Source organism: Sylvia atricapilla, chromosome 1, assembly GCF_009819655.1.
Source record: "Sylvia atricapilla isolate bSylAtr1 chromosome 1, bSylAtr1.pri, whole genome shotgun sequence".
NCBI classification, from domain to species: Eukaryota; Metazoa; Chordata; class Aves; order Passeriformes; family Sylviidae; genus Sylvia; species Sylvia atricapilla.
This window is the reverse complement of record NC_089140.1, coordinates 8076663-8089989: the sequence shown is the minus strand read 5'-3', so window position 1 is coordinate 8089989 and position 13327 is coordinate 8076663. Positions and strand designations below refer to the sequence as shown.

At 38.2% G+C, this 13327-nt stretch overlaps 1 protein-coding gene across 7 annotated transcripts in view; it reads right to left on the bottom strand.

The window, feature by feature from the left end:
* The window catches only part of RBM33 (RNA binding motif protein 33), a 98667-nt gene that overhangs the window by 41780 nt on the left and 43560 nt on the right, over positions 1 to 13327 (bottom strand). For 6 of the 7 annotated variants that reach the window (XM_066314402.1, XM_066314408.1, XM_066314422.1 and 3 more), the window contains exon 11: positions 55 to 214. The exons of the other annotated variant lie outside the window; for it this stretch is intronic. In XM_066314402.1, the coding sequence (XP_066170499.1) occupies positions 55 to 214 (160 nt within the window). The remainder of the gene's footprint in view (positions 1 to 54; positions 215 to 13327) is intronic. 7 annotated transcript variants of the gene reach the window in all.

Genomic DNA, 13327 nt, shown 5'->3' with positions numbered 1-13327 from the left:
TGCAGAGTCACTTTACAGGAGGTGGGTGTTGTTAAGGGGATTGGAAATGCTCACCTGCTATGAAGAAAGGATCTCTGTCCTGAGGAGGAGGAGGAGGGAGTGGTGGAGGTGGTGGGGGTGGCCCTCTCCACTGGTCCTGGATTGGCAGCCTCGGGGCTTGGGAGAAGTTGGTAGGAACTGGTCCAGGCGTATGCTGCTGGAAGTCTGGAGGGCCCTATTTAATAAGGCAGAAGTAAAATTAAGGCTGCCATACAGAAATTTATGTATTGTCTGCTGTAACTTTTTTCTCTTAAAAATACAATTGCTGTATGAATTATCTCCTATCACCTGTACAAATTGACAGCCCTTACTGAGTCATTCCTTCACAATGGAAGATATATTAAACCCTAGTACAGTATCTTGAAATGAATTCACAATGTTTTAATAATCACTAGCACCACAGGAATGCCATTTCATCTCAAGCTTACTGAAATCCATGCAATTATTGACCTTCTTTCCCATTAATCCAAAAAAATCTGAATGTCTACTTTAGGAGACATTCCTGACATTTATCTTCATAAACCGTACTATTCTTCATCATCAATTTGGCACAATGTAAGCTACAGAAGGGAGCAGCTTTACTTTAAAAAAAAGGGAGGGAAGAACAATTTATGGCATCCAGAAAATTAAAGAAATACTCTTTCTAAAAGAATTAAGGAGAGTAATATTTCTGACTATTCATCGTTTAGCATCTGAAGCAATGTAAGAAAGAGTACAACATTTTCTTTCCTCCAGTAAAGCACTGGAATTTTTTTTTAATGCCTTTGCATACTGCAGGAAGCACTATGTTAATACAAAAGCAGAACTCTGCAGAAGACACATTTAATTGAGTAATTCACACTAGAATTTTTTTCTTTTATATCCAAAGTTGACAAAACACATTGACAACCTCTGATATAGAGAGCGCTTCACATAAATTATATTCTCAACTGTTTCCTTATTATCTGAGTAAATCAAGTTAAGTAATGAAAACAATCTGTGAACATCTTTGCTTTCCTCTTTATGAAGATTCTGGAATTAATGGTGAGATCTGTTCGGTCTACATGTGATGCTCACCTTGAAGTTTAAAACTTGTATTGCTGAAGACAAGCTTTTCAAAACAGATTCCAGACCAAAAAACTCCCTGCTAGACTGAAGTATCATCATCAGGAAAGGGCCAAACAACTAAGCTGCAGTAGCTTATCTTTTATCTCTTGAGTTCCCCTCACCAAGGGTATGCACAAGTCTCACCCTATCACACTTGTACTGCACGAAGACTGGAATTTTAGGATAAGAATTTCTCACACAGTAACAATGGCCCTGGAGCATATTCACTATCAAAGCAGCACAAGACAGAGCTACTTTACAGCCTTCTACCCACAGTACAACTGGGATTGGCAAAGCCCAAGTAAGTAGATGAGAGGCAGCAAGGATGAGATCTATTATTAAATCTGTAGCCTTCCTGAAACACCTGAATGGGGATATGTGAGATACTAAGACCTCTTATTTGGGGGACCAAGACTGCGACTACTTTTTTTATGTCATCATACAGCCATCAACTGTAAATATATTATCATTCCTAAAGATTAAAGGGTCTATATCCCCTTGCCAGTTCTCCCAGTCAGCCAGACTCCTGTGGGTATTTCATTTAGTGAAAACACATTAAATTACACTCAAGCATGACAGTCCTCAAAACATACACACTGTTTGTAGGAGGAGCTCTACACTTCTGCAAATGAACAGTTACAAAATATTCCTGCCACCCTGGAACTGACTACTGCCTTTGAATTTCAGTCTGCCTGCAAACAACAGCTGCTGGAGCTGTTCAGGATGGAAAAAAGTGACATTTTTTTTGTTCCATAAAAACCTTTTCAGGTTTAGCTGAACACGGAAATTCAACTGCATTGCCCTTCCCTCGTGTTGAGCAGGACAGCGCTGGCCACCTGCCAAAAGACCAACTGAACACAAACCTTGAGGATCCTGACCCTTTGCTCCCAAAACAAACCTCCAGCATCACTGCACACAGGAGCTGCCAGAGCTACTTTCAAACTAAGGTTAGATACATTCCCTCATCTCGGAAGCCTTGGTGATAAAAGCCTACTCCTAAAGTACTGCTCTTACAGCAATCCCAGGGAATACACAACCCTTCCACATGCTGCACATCCTTGAGGGAGGCACCCAGCAAACCATCTCACTTTTAGCTATTTAGTCATTAGTTTACCAGTGGACAATGCATAAGGTCATTGCAACAGGGAGAAACCAGTTCAACAGGGCAGTTGCACACAAGATGGTTTTAATCTTACATCTGATTTACAGCACGTAGTCACATGCACATCTTGCATCTCGGGACAGAACACGGTCTTGACAACCTTTTTTCCCCATTTTCAGAGAGCCTGACTCAGAAGCTCTCAAATTCCTGCTGTTTTCCCTAGACATACGCCTACACTTATCTTAGTCATTTGTAAAATAGCCAGCAAAAAACAAATTATGTGGAAACTTACTGAAACCTGGGCTAATAAATCTTAAGTATCACGTATCTGCCACCCGAGCTGAAGAACTGGCAGCAGCAATGATCTGTCTGGGCTTGGTTCCAAGCACCAAATGGCAGTGCAGTGATCACAGTCTCCTCTACCTGCTTCTTCCAAACTCCATGTACTCTGCCCTGGTTGAGGTAATAGATCCTTATCAGTCTCTCTCCTTACTCCCAAACTTCAGTTTTAGTGCTAGGCTGAAAGGCAGCAGGCTTAGGCTACAAAATAAGCAGCCATCTCTGCTTCTCAACCACATTTGTAACCTGGTCTCAAGCCTCTTCCTCAATATTAATTCCTTGTCCAATTTGCCTTTTTGTTTTCACCCCTTCAGATAAGTTCTCTCAGCCCCATCGCATCTTTTGCTCTGCCCACTGGTCCCTAATCCCAGCATGGATCCAGCTTCCAGACTCCAAGCTGGGAGTCTTGTGTTGTGGCAGCTGGTCAAGAGCTCCTACTTGTCCTGCTCAGCCCCTGATTTCATTGCCTGTACCTTATACCAGGCCATCTCCTCTCTCTTTCCTGCCAGGGAAGCAGCAGGCACAGGTTGAAAAAAACTCAGTATGTTTATTTTAAACAAACCTTTGCAGCAGCCCTCCCTCTCCTGCCAACCTGTACCCTCATTATTATGCCCAGATTTATCTCCTCCTAAGGCAGCCCTGAATTGCAAATGCATGGAAAGTCCTGTTGAATTTCACACACCCCTTATGAACTGAAATATCCTCAGTGCAGCCAAACTCAATTTTCTTCCTTGGAAACAGTTATAACAAAACATTTCTAAATAACTCACTTGGGCACAAGAGTATTTTTCTACCGCTTCAGTCCTGGAATGAAAGTATTTGGAAAATTTCAACCAGAAGGATCCAAAATGAGGCCAGCAACCAGCACAACATTTTGGTTTATGCCACCAAAGTCTGTAAGTATTACATTCACTGAGAGCACCTTTATATTTCCTATCATAAACAAACCTTTATGAAGTAAGATTTAGGTAAGTTTTAGAACTGAGTAATACAAGGTCATATTCGGTCCAAGAAAGCTCACACTTCTAAAAAAGAAAATGGCATTATAGTTTATTTACAGAAAAACACATGAACCAATAACCAGCAGGACATTTTACTGTTAAAAATAGTAGCAATGCTGATTTCAAGCTCGCTGTGATCTTTTGTACCAAAGGTACCCTCCATCTGAAGAACCAAAACATTTAATGTCCTCTAAATATCTGCACTGATTTAACACAAAGTAACAGGTATCCAATTGTTATCCAAAAGCCAGTGTCAAAAATCCCAACAAATACTCACTAAGAGAGATTAAGAATTTTTTACTCTAATTAGTACTATATGTCATATAAGTACAAGCCACGACACAAGTTTGGGTCAAAATAACTCTTACAACAGTCCAAGAAAGAGTAAGAAGGAAATATCTGAAGTTTGGAACTCTTCCTATCGTCCTCTCTTTTTCCCATCCCTAGCAGTTAAGAACACTGGTGCTTTTCCCACTTTTCAAGATTCCAGATTCACTAACAAATACCTACTTATTTGATTGCTGAGCAGATTTTAACTTTATGTATATGACATTTTGAAAAACTACTAAATTATGACTGATCACATTTCTTGGCTGATAACCAAAGGCCAATCATGCAAAATTAATTGCAAAGACATTTGTTATTTGCTGAAAAACGAATTACCAATGTTTGCTTAAAAAAAAAAAAATAGCTTGATTCTTTTCCTTTTTACAGTCATGACAGACTGACCTCCACTTCTTTCCTAAACCAGCTTTGCTTCTATATCCCTAAAGATAAAAATTTCTGCCCTATATAACAGTAAAACAGGGAGCAGGAAGCTTATATTTTCATATCCCACATTGCTGAGATTTTTCTTCTGAAAAAGCTTCCAGCATAATTCCAATAGGAATTCAATCGTGACTGATTTGTATCACACACTACATGTGAAACTAAAACTCTAACATTCAACTACTTCCAGACACACATGAACTTCTTTTTAAAAAAAGAAAATATGTAAATTATGATGGGTATTTTTCTAAATTATGAGGTCTTTGCTATTATTCTCAAATGACATTACCTTTTTTTTCAATTCAATAAGAACACAACATTACTACCCCTTCAACTTTTACTTATGTCAAATTCTAATTGTCCTAAACCCAGTACAAATATGACAGCTCTCCATTGCTTTAAGTGGTTAAGGGTGGGCTTGTTTTTTTTTGGGAGGGGGTTTTCTTCATGCTTAACAGTAGTTAAACTACAATTTTAGTAGTGGATTATTTTACCATTAATGTTAAACTCCACATTCAGCAAGTATTCGTTGCTAATAACCCCCAAATGCCCTGTGGTATTTGGTAGAAAAGACCACTCAGAGCTATTTAACTTCAAAAAATTAATGAAGAGCAGGTGCAAAAGCCAGGTTTCATAATGGTCTATTTTTGATAAAATAAGCATACTGTAACATAGATGCATAATAAATCTTTATATGCACAGTAGTTACTCTCATTTTTCATGGTTTTGCTATCCGGATAGTTTCAAATTACACCCAACTATTCAGTACACACATCAGCTAAGAGTCCCTGTAAAAAACATTTTAACTATTACTTCACCAATATTGAATCTTTCAGGAAACTTCCTTACTCAGTGTTAAGAACACTTACTTTCAAGCTAATAGGTTCCAAACTAACAAAAGAAAATTACAAATTAATATGATCAGCCATGGCCCCAAGGTTCTATAGTTCAGTCCAACACTGGGGTCAACTCTAACGCTGAGGGAAAGGACTAAAAATTATGTGCTTTCCCAGAGAGATCCCACAAGGTTGGTTCACATTCATACAGAAATGGTTAGTTACCGTGACAGCCACCAAATGTCCATAAGAACGACCCAGCAGACATCTGTATCTTTTCCTGTTTTTAAGGAAAGCTCTGAAGTCTGTAATTTAACTTATCCTTGTGCAATTTTATTTTGAAAATTCAAGAAGAAAAAAAGGAGGTGTGTAAGAATACAAGACCTGAGGTCTAGAAGGAAATTACACTGGAAATAGGATTCTGTGTAGATTTCTTAAGAGAATGCAATCACAGACAATTCAGAAATACTTCAAAGGAGAAGATAACACCACAGTGAAGTGCTACTGACAGGTATTTTGTCTTAAATCTTTGAATTTGTGATGTTTACTCTTACCAAAATATGTACCCACTCTTCCTCCCACACACACCATAATTTACTGCACTTCAGACTGACATTTTTATACAACTCTGAATAACTTCAGGTTGTACAATTTCCCCTTTTACTAATTTCAATTATTCAGTTTAGCTAAGGCAAAACCTACATCTTATCAATCACTTTTGGAAAAAAAAAAAAGGCAATGCAAACTTGTGTCTACAATTCATTAGAGTTGTGAATAGCTCATTGAACATGACTTTCACACACTCATGCAATCCCACCTTCTGAAAGAACATGAGATAAGGTTACTTTAATCCTTTCAAAGAACTGCACTATTTTGCCTTCCTTTTATCCCTTTAAATATCCTTCCTAGTTAAGAAATTAACATTTTCTCTCATACAATTCTTACACAAATTGTACTTTTACTTTTCTGCATCTCTTGTTAATTACATGATGTTATCTCCAATAATCTATTCATGAAGCACAGATAACTTTGGTTACCAATAAAAGGGAAAACTTAGCATAAATTGCTTAGCACAAAGTTAATCTTATAAAGGAAGGAATAAAGAGGATCTAACAGCTATTATATGATTTATCAGCTTCTCTAAAAGGGTCACTCCACTTTTTTCATGAGACTAATTAAATACCTTAACAATGTCATTGAAACTTCATGAATTTTTCAATAAAATACACCCTGCCTGTACAACATGTTTTCATTTATTAATCTCACTTAAAATGCAAAGAGCTAGGAGAACCCCATTGACAGTTAAGCAGGGCAACTCAGTTAATTCTTCTTATATGGTTTAAATGCAAAGAATAATGACCACTATAACCTATGACAATTAAAACTATAGCAATCTGTCACATGATATTAATCCTCTTATTTCAGTAGCCCTCAGACTTTTCGAAAAGCTTTCCTAAACTGCCTACCTTCTGTGCAAGGAACTGACATCCTCTTGTGTAGGAAACCCTGCTCATGTATCTTGGATACAGTTCAAAAATTTACAAGTAGAAGTATGTATCCATATCTTGCACAAAACATGGGTCTTCAAGTTTCACTGTATTTTATTTTAGTTTGCACAGCATACAGAAAGGAATGACTCATGGAAATCTTTTATTATAAAATTAATTTTTTATACTTTTAAAATACAGTTTCAATGCTTCAGTATTGCTCCTCTGACATTTATGACAATCATGGAAGTCCATCAAGGTGAACTAAAACCTAGCACACACCATGGTTTTCTCAAAGGACTTAGGATAAGAACACCTAATATAAAAGGCACACCTTGAATTAATGCCAATCATACACAAAAAAGTTCAGAGTGCCCATAAAAGTCCAGACAGCAGTTTTATGTTACCCATATATGAGTCTTTTCAACATTTCTGGAATATATTTTCTGAGGGGAAAACATATAGTGAGATAGCCAAGCACTGGTTGTGGTCTGCACAGATCCTGGCACTACAGGCAGACTGAGTCACAGAGAATGGGTTGATATTTTCAACTCAGCTGGAAGCAATTTTTAATATTAAAATGTACCACACAACTTGGACAAGCTCCTCTTTCACACTACACAATTCCACAAGATAAGAAAGAGGCTTAGGCCTGTCATCTGTTAGAGAAATCATCAATGTCCTATTTCACTTTTTAGGGTCTCAGAATTAAGCCAACATGGTAAACCAGTACAAGCAAGGAAATAAAGGCCTGGAATGCCCTGTTATTTAAGCCAACTCACGATCAAATAGTTAAAATAAGTAACACAGGCAATACAGAGATGGGTATTCCCAGCAGACTGACAATCCCTAACTTTTCAGAAGACTAAAGCTAAAAATTGAACTATTGTATACTAATAGTGTCCCTTTTCAGCAAGTTTTAGGGCATCCCTGCAATACATCCAGCAGGAACAGCTTCATGTTGCAAATGCAGACTGAAACATTCCCAACTTCAGTGTGTTTCTAAGAGAACCAACAAAGCACAGAAGCCCCATAAGCAACCATTTCTCCACAGGAGAACTTCTACTTCAGGAAGTCCTTAATGAAATACAGACATAGAAAATGTACTGGTAACTAGATCCCAACTCTAGATTTAAATTCCTAATTTAAAGTGCCGATGTGCAAAAACCCACACTCCCATCCATCTATTTTGTATGGATGAAGAAAAGAGTGTCTCCAGCAGAGACAGGCCACACTGAGAAATAATGTGACAGACAAGCTGCTGCAACTTGCACAGACTGAATGAAGAGTAAACCCAAACTTCTCAAACCACAAACCTGAAGAATTTCCTTAACACTAAATTTTTAAACTAATTCGTCTGGAAGATTCAGTTTCACTGAAGTTTGCAATCTTCTGTAGGAGCAGGGTGTTTGGTGCCCTCAAACTTTTAAGATTAGGTACAATACAAACCAATTGGGGAAAGAGTGTAGGAGACATTAATGTCATCTAGAACGACAAACTCTCCCTTGAAAGACAAGGATTTCATAATCATTTAGTAAAAGACAGTAAAATCCTTCTGCATGGTTTTTGTGCTGAAAGCTAACAGTTTTATGGATGTATAAAAAAATGAAGAACCCCTCCTGCTGCTGGAACTAATGAGACAAGATCTTTCCCTTGGACTTTGCAGAAACTATTCCATGGGAATACCATCATGGTGTTTACATGTATCTTGGTGGCCTGCAAGTCACTAACAATTAAAAACAACTTGAGGCTACAAGTAAACTGGATCAAGAATATCAGACTCAAGACTTCTACATTACATTCCAAGCTTGAAGCTGCAGTTACAACTTATTTAAATAAGAACTGCTGCTAACCCAGACTTTGAAAAGGACCTGATTATTTAGTAATCTAATTACTGGATTGATGATTTTTAGTTCTGTTAGGAAAACACATTTTTGAGGTGTTCTGCACATCTCTGACCTTACAAATACACTGATGTGAGAACTTTAAGTTCCCAATATGCCTGCAGGTACTATTCATGCATTGGGTAAGAAAGTCTCAACATTTTAATCATTTTTGTATATCTTACAGTCAACCCATAATATCTCTCTGAATTGCCTTAGTTTATTGTAACAGTAGTGATTTACTGCTTTATAATAAAATGAAGCATTTTCACATTCTAAAGAATTAGCAAGAACTGAAGGCACAGAAGATGAGCAAATACCAGTTTATAGACTTACTCATTTTCATATTGTGATGACACAAATGTCCTAAGTAATCTTTTAAAAGGACATTTTGTCATCTCAGTGAAATAGCTTAAGATAACTATACTATCTAATACTCTCTAGTATAATAATAGACACATTTTAGTTCTCTATTCAGTGTTTAAGCCCTAGATTATTCTTACTGTATTGTACTCAGCAGACTGTATATTTTAATTGGATTTCTTTACAAGTCTTGATTTCTGCAAAGTAACTCTTCACCAGTGCTTAATTAATGACAAAATAGCATATGCATAATACTTTCCCCCTCTTTGAATTGATAAAAATCTGTGCTTTCCTTACAATCTTTTTTCTAAAAGCTTCACATTTTGTTCACAGAAATACACAAAACCAGAAGTACAACCTATATATCTAGATAAACAACAACTTTTTTACTGGGAGGGTGCTTGAGCCCTTGCACCATCCTTGGAGATGTTCCAAAGCCATCCACACATGGTACTGTGCAATTGGCTTCAGGTGGCCCTTGCTGAGCAGAGGATGGAGCAGGTGACCTCCAGAGGTCCCTGTCAACCTCAGCCATTCTGTGATTCTGTGTTTAGCAGGTACTAAAGCTGAGATTAAAGAAAATCCACCATCATTAACACAGGGGGGAAAAAACCCTACAATACTGGTTTTCTTTGGCTGTGCTGAACAGCAGTCACCTAACAAAAAGATAAATGACAGTAACTATAATATAAATGCACAAGTTTTCTGCTCCATTTTACTGTCTACAGAGCACGTGCACACTGGAGCCAACATGACAAGTTAAAGGGTTACTGCATTTAGAAACCAGCTATTTCTCTCTTATTTAATAGCTGTTACCATCATGTTTAGCTGCTGCTGCTCCTCCTGCAGATGGGAATTCACTGATATGATTAAATTTGATGGTATGATAATGTATGGTAATCGTGATTAATCAGAAGCCCACTAGCAAATGGAGGATGTTGGGTATTATGTCACCTGCATTTTAAACTGCATTCCCTCTATGGCAGCCTGACAATACTTGACAGCTGGAGCGATCTCATGCTGCATTTGCTTGCTACTACTTATAGATCTGATAAGAGAAAGTGCCCATCATTCCTTCACTATCTTAAGTGCTGTAATTACAGAGCTTTGCAGTCAAGTTGTGAAAACAGTACCTGTTAAAAAGCAAAGCCTTTTGCTAGCTGCTGAACAAGCTCTGTCTCACATCTGCAAGGGCTATAATCTGAAAGAAATGTAATTTGATGCAGCAGTCTCATTCAAACATGATTTGCATGAAATGCTGTGTAAAGCAGTATCCAAGAAATGTCAATCAACACCACCTGATACCATGTATTCTGTTAAATGAAAACAAAATGCTTTCTACACTACCTGTGATCTGCCACTACTACACAGCTATACAGGGAAAATTTCATTTACTGTTACTCATTATAGTGAAGCCATAGCTAAAGCAAAATAATTGTGAGGAAGTAAGAGATTTATTTTCACAAGTAGCTTTTTATTTCCATTAACAGTTTGTCTCCTACATATGTAGGACTGGGAACACGTACAGGTTACTAAATATCAGTTTAAAATGACTGCCTGTGGTCAGCTGCAGGACTGTTTATAATTTGTCCTTACTATGAGTATTGCAGAATATGAGCCCACATGAGTAACGACTGCTAGAAAACTCTTACTCACATGTAGCAAGTCATGATTGAATTTGAAACAATGGGGAAAAATTCCTTCCTATTTGCATTTCCCACAACACACAGAAAACACTTTTGCAAGGAGTTTTGCTTTCAAAAGCATTGCAAATTTCTGCCTCTGCATCCTGCAAGAGGTGGTGCAGCCACAGACCCAGACCCACTGTTAATAGCATTAAGCCAATTCACATTTGATCAAATGATGGTGGGGTGATCCACGTCAGTCCAAGGACATGGGAAAAAATAAGCAAGCTGTATTCTAATGTACCTTTCATAATTAATTTGTGTAGCACTAATATACTGCTTTTTAAAAAGAAATGTTTCAAGCAATTGACCATGAAGGACAGCAACTTCTGTTTTGAGCAATGACTGCTCAATTGTTTAAAAACCTCACAGAATAAATCATATAGAAGTGTTTAAAAACAATGTCTGGAAAACAAACAACACTTGAATGCTCAGAAATCAAACTACTGTTTCTAGAAATGGTGGAAAAACTGAATCAAAACTGATCAACTGCCTTTCACAGCATCCATTTGAGACACCACCTGATGTGCTGGAGATCAAGTGGAAGCACAATGAATGTGAGAACATGAAGAAAGTTCACTCAGGTTTTTGCTGTTTAAGGAAAAAAAAAGTATTCTTTGAGATAAAGATTATTTTAAAAGTTAGTTCTAAGTTCAAAAAACAAATCATGTCAAAACCCCCAGGAATAAAAAAGACATACAACATAGGCTATTCACAAGGGCCTGAGGATAAGTCATCCTATTAAAGTCTTAAAAACACTAAATAAATTATAATTTATGTCTTACCATTCAGCTTCTTCAGACATGAATCCAATAGAAAACTGAAAGACACCCACCCAGTGCACTAAAGGTGTCGTAGCAAAAGAGAAAAGCTTTGTGCATTAAAAAACAGCAAAGCCTTGCTGTCATAAATTAGTCAGGTAGATACTGGTGCCACTTCATCTTGTGCTTGGTGCCACTTTAGACAGTTCCCAACTTCAGCTCTGCAACTCAAGTTGACCAAACGTGTCTGTGGCCTAGGCACATGCCCAGCTCACACCACACCCAAGGTGACAGCTTAAGGACAACAGCTAAATGAGAATTTATCCCAGCTTCCTGAAACTTTTCCTGGCCAAAGGCACAGAGCTCCATTAACAGGTTCTACTCTCTCTACAGCAGCTTCAGAGGAGGATCCAGGCCAGGAACACAGGGGGAATGGCCTCAGACCTGAGGAATCCCTCTTTTCTGCCTTTAGCAAGTGTAAAGCAGATTCTCCCCAGCTTCCTCTTCTCCCCAGATGCCCCACAGTCCAGCCACAAATCTGGATGTTAAGGATACCTCACAATTTCTGGCTGAAGAACACTGACACCTTCCTCTGCCACGTTCCATCCCAAAGTGGGTATGACAACACTTCTTTCACTTCTGTATGTCCATAAAATACTGCACATGTGTCTCATTTAGTAGTATAACTTTGGTGTTCATTAAGTTAAATAAATGATGTTTGAAGCCAAAAGCTTCTATAAATTTTTCGTGAGGCAAACACTGAAGTACTTCAGACATGGAATGTGCTGGTGGGCTCAGATAAGCTGATGGTCCAGAGTTCTCAATCCCTTTAACTGCCAGTTCACACTCACTAATGCTCTGGGCTCTGTAATAGTCAGCTAGCAGCAGCCTTTACATAACACAAAGTGTCTAGAAATGCCTCTTCCATTTTCTATTTAATCTCCTCTTCCCGTTTTACCCCATCTTTCTTCATAGAACACAGGAACTGAAAGAGAAATTAGCCCAAATAACAAACACTGGATGAAGGACAGGAATCACACTGGTCCCTCTTGTGTGAAGTAAAACCCTCTAGTGCCTTTCCCTGCACTGGAGCATCCACAAGAACCAGTAAATTGGCCAGAAACCCCAAGAAACCCCATATGAGCAGTCTGTGAATGAAGTCTTCTGTGACCTTCCTTTAAATGGATCAGGCCCCAAAGCAGACCATTGTTTGTGAAACACCAACTGTGGCACCAGGACAAGAACTCTGGAAAAGGCCCCTTAGCCACCAAAGCAATGGCAAATGATAAAGCCAGACCTCCAGAAGGACTCTACCAAAGAGGTTATTTAATCTATTCTTTAAACTGTTTAAAGAAAACATGCACTTGGCACTTGTACAGGACCCAGGTTAATTCAAACCATGCTTGAAGACTGGATTAGTATGAACTACTGTCACGAGCACTGTACAATTCAGACAAACAGAATTCACATCCTTAACTCCCAGATCCCACAAGTTCACAGTGTTTCTCAGTTGTGACACACCTCAGACCCATCATTTATTGGGTCCTTATCAATTGCATGTAGTTCCCAAACACCATTCACACCAAGTCACCTCAAATGCTTAGAGAGTAAGAGGTAAGACCTGATTACTTGATTCAAGATTACTGTAAGGGTTAAAATAACTCCATGTAGGCAACACATTCCCTTGCATCTTTTCCAGTGCTCCTGCTCTAAACATTGCAGGAGTTAAGTTTCAAGAAGGAAATAACTGAACAATGAACTCTACCCTGAAATACTAAAATTGAGATTCGAGGTTGAGGGAATTTAATCAACCCCCACTCTAAGCAGGTTCAGTCCTGATCAACACCAGCCTGACATAGCACTACATTATCTCCTATAATTTAGGTCTCACACCATATGTTAACACGCTCATTACAACTTTGTTCAACTCTCAATTACATCCTTCTGCAGAAGGTTGTAAGAATTAACCATTACATG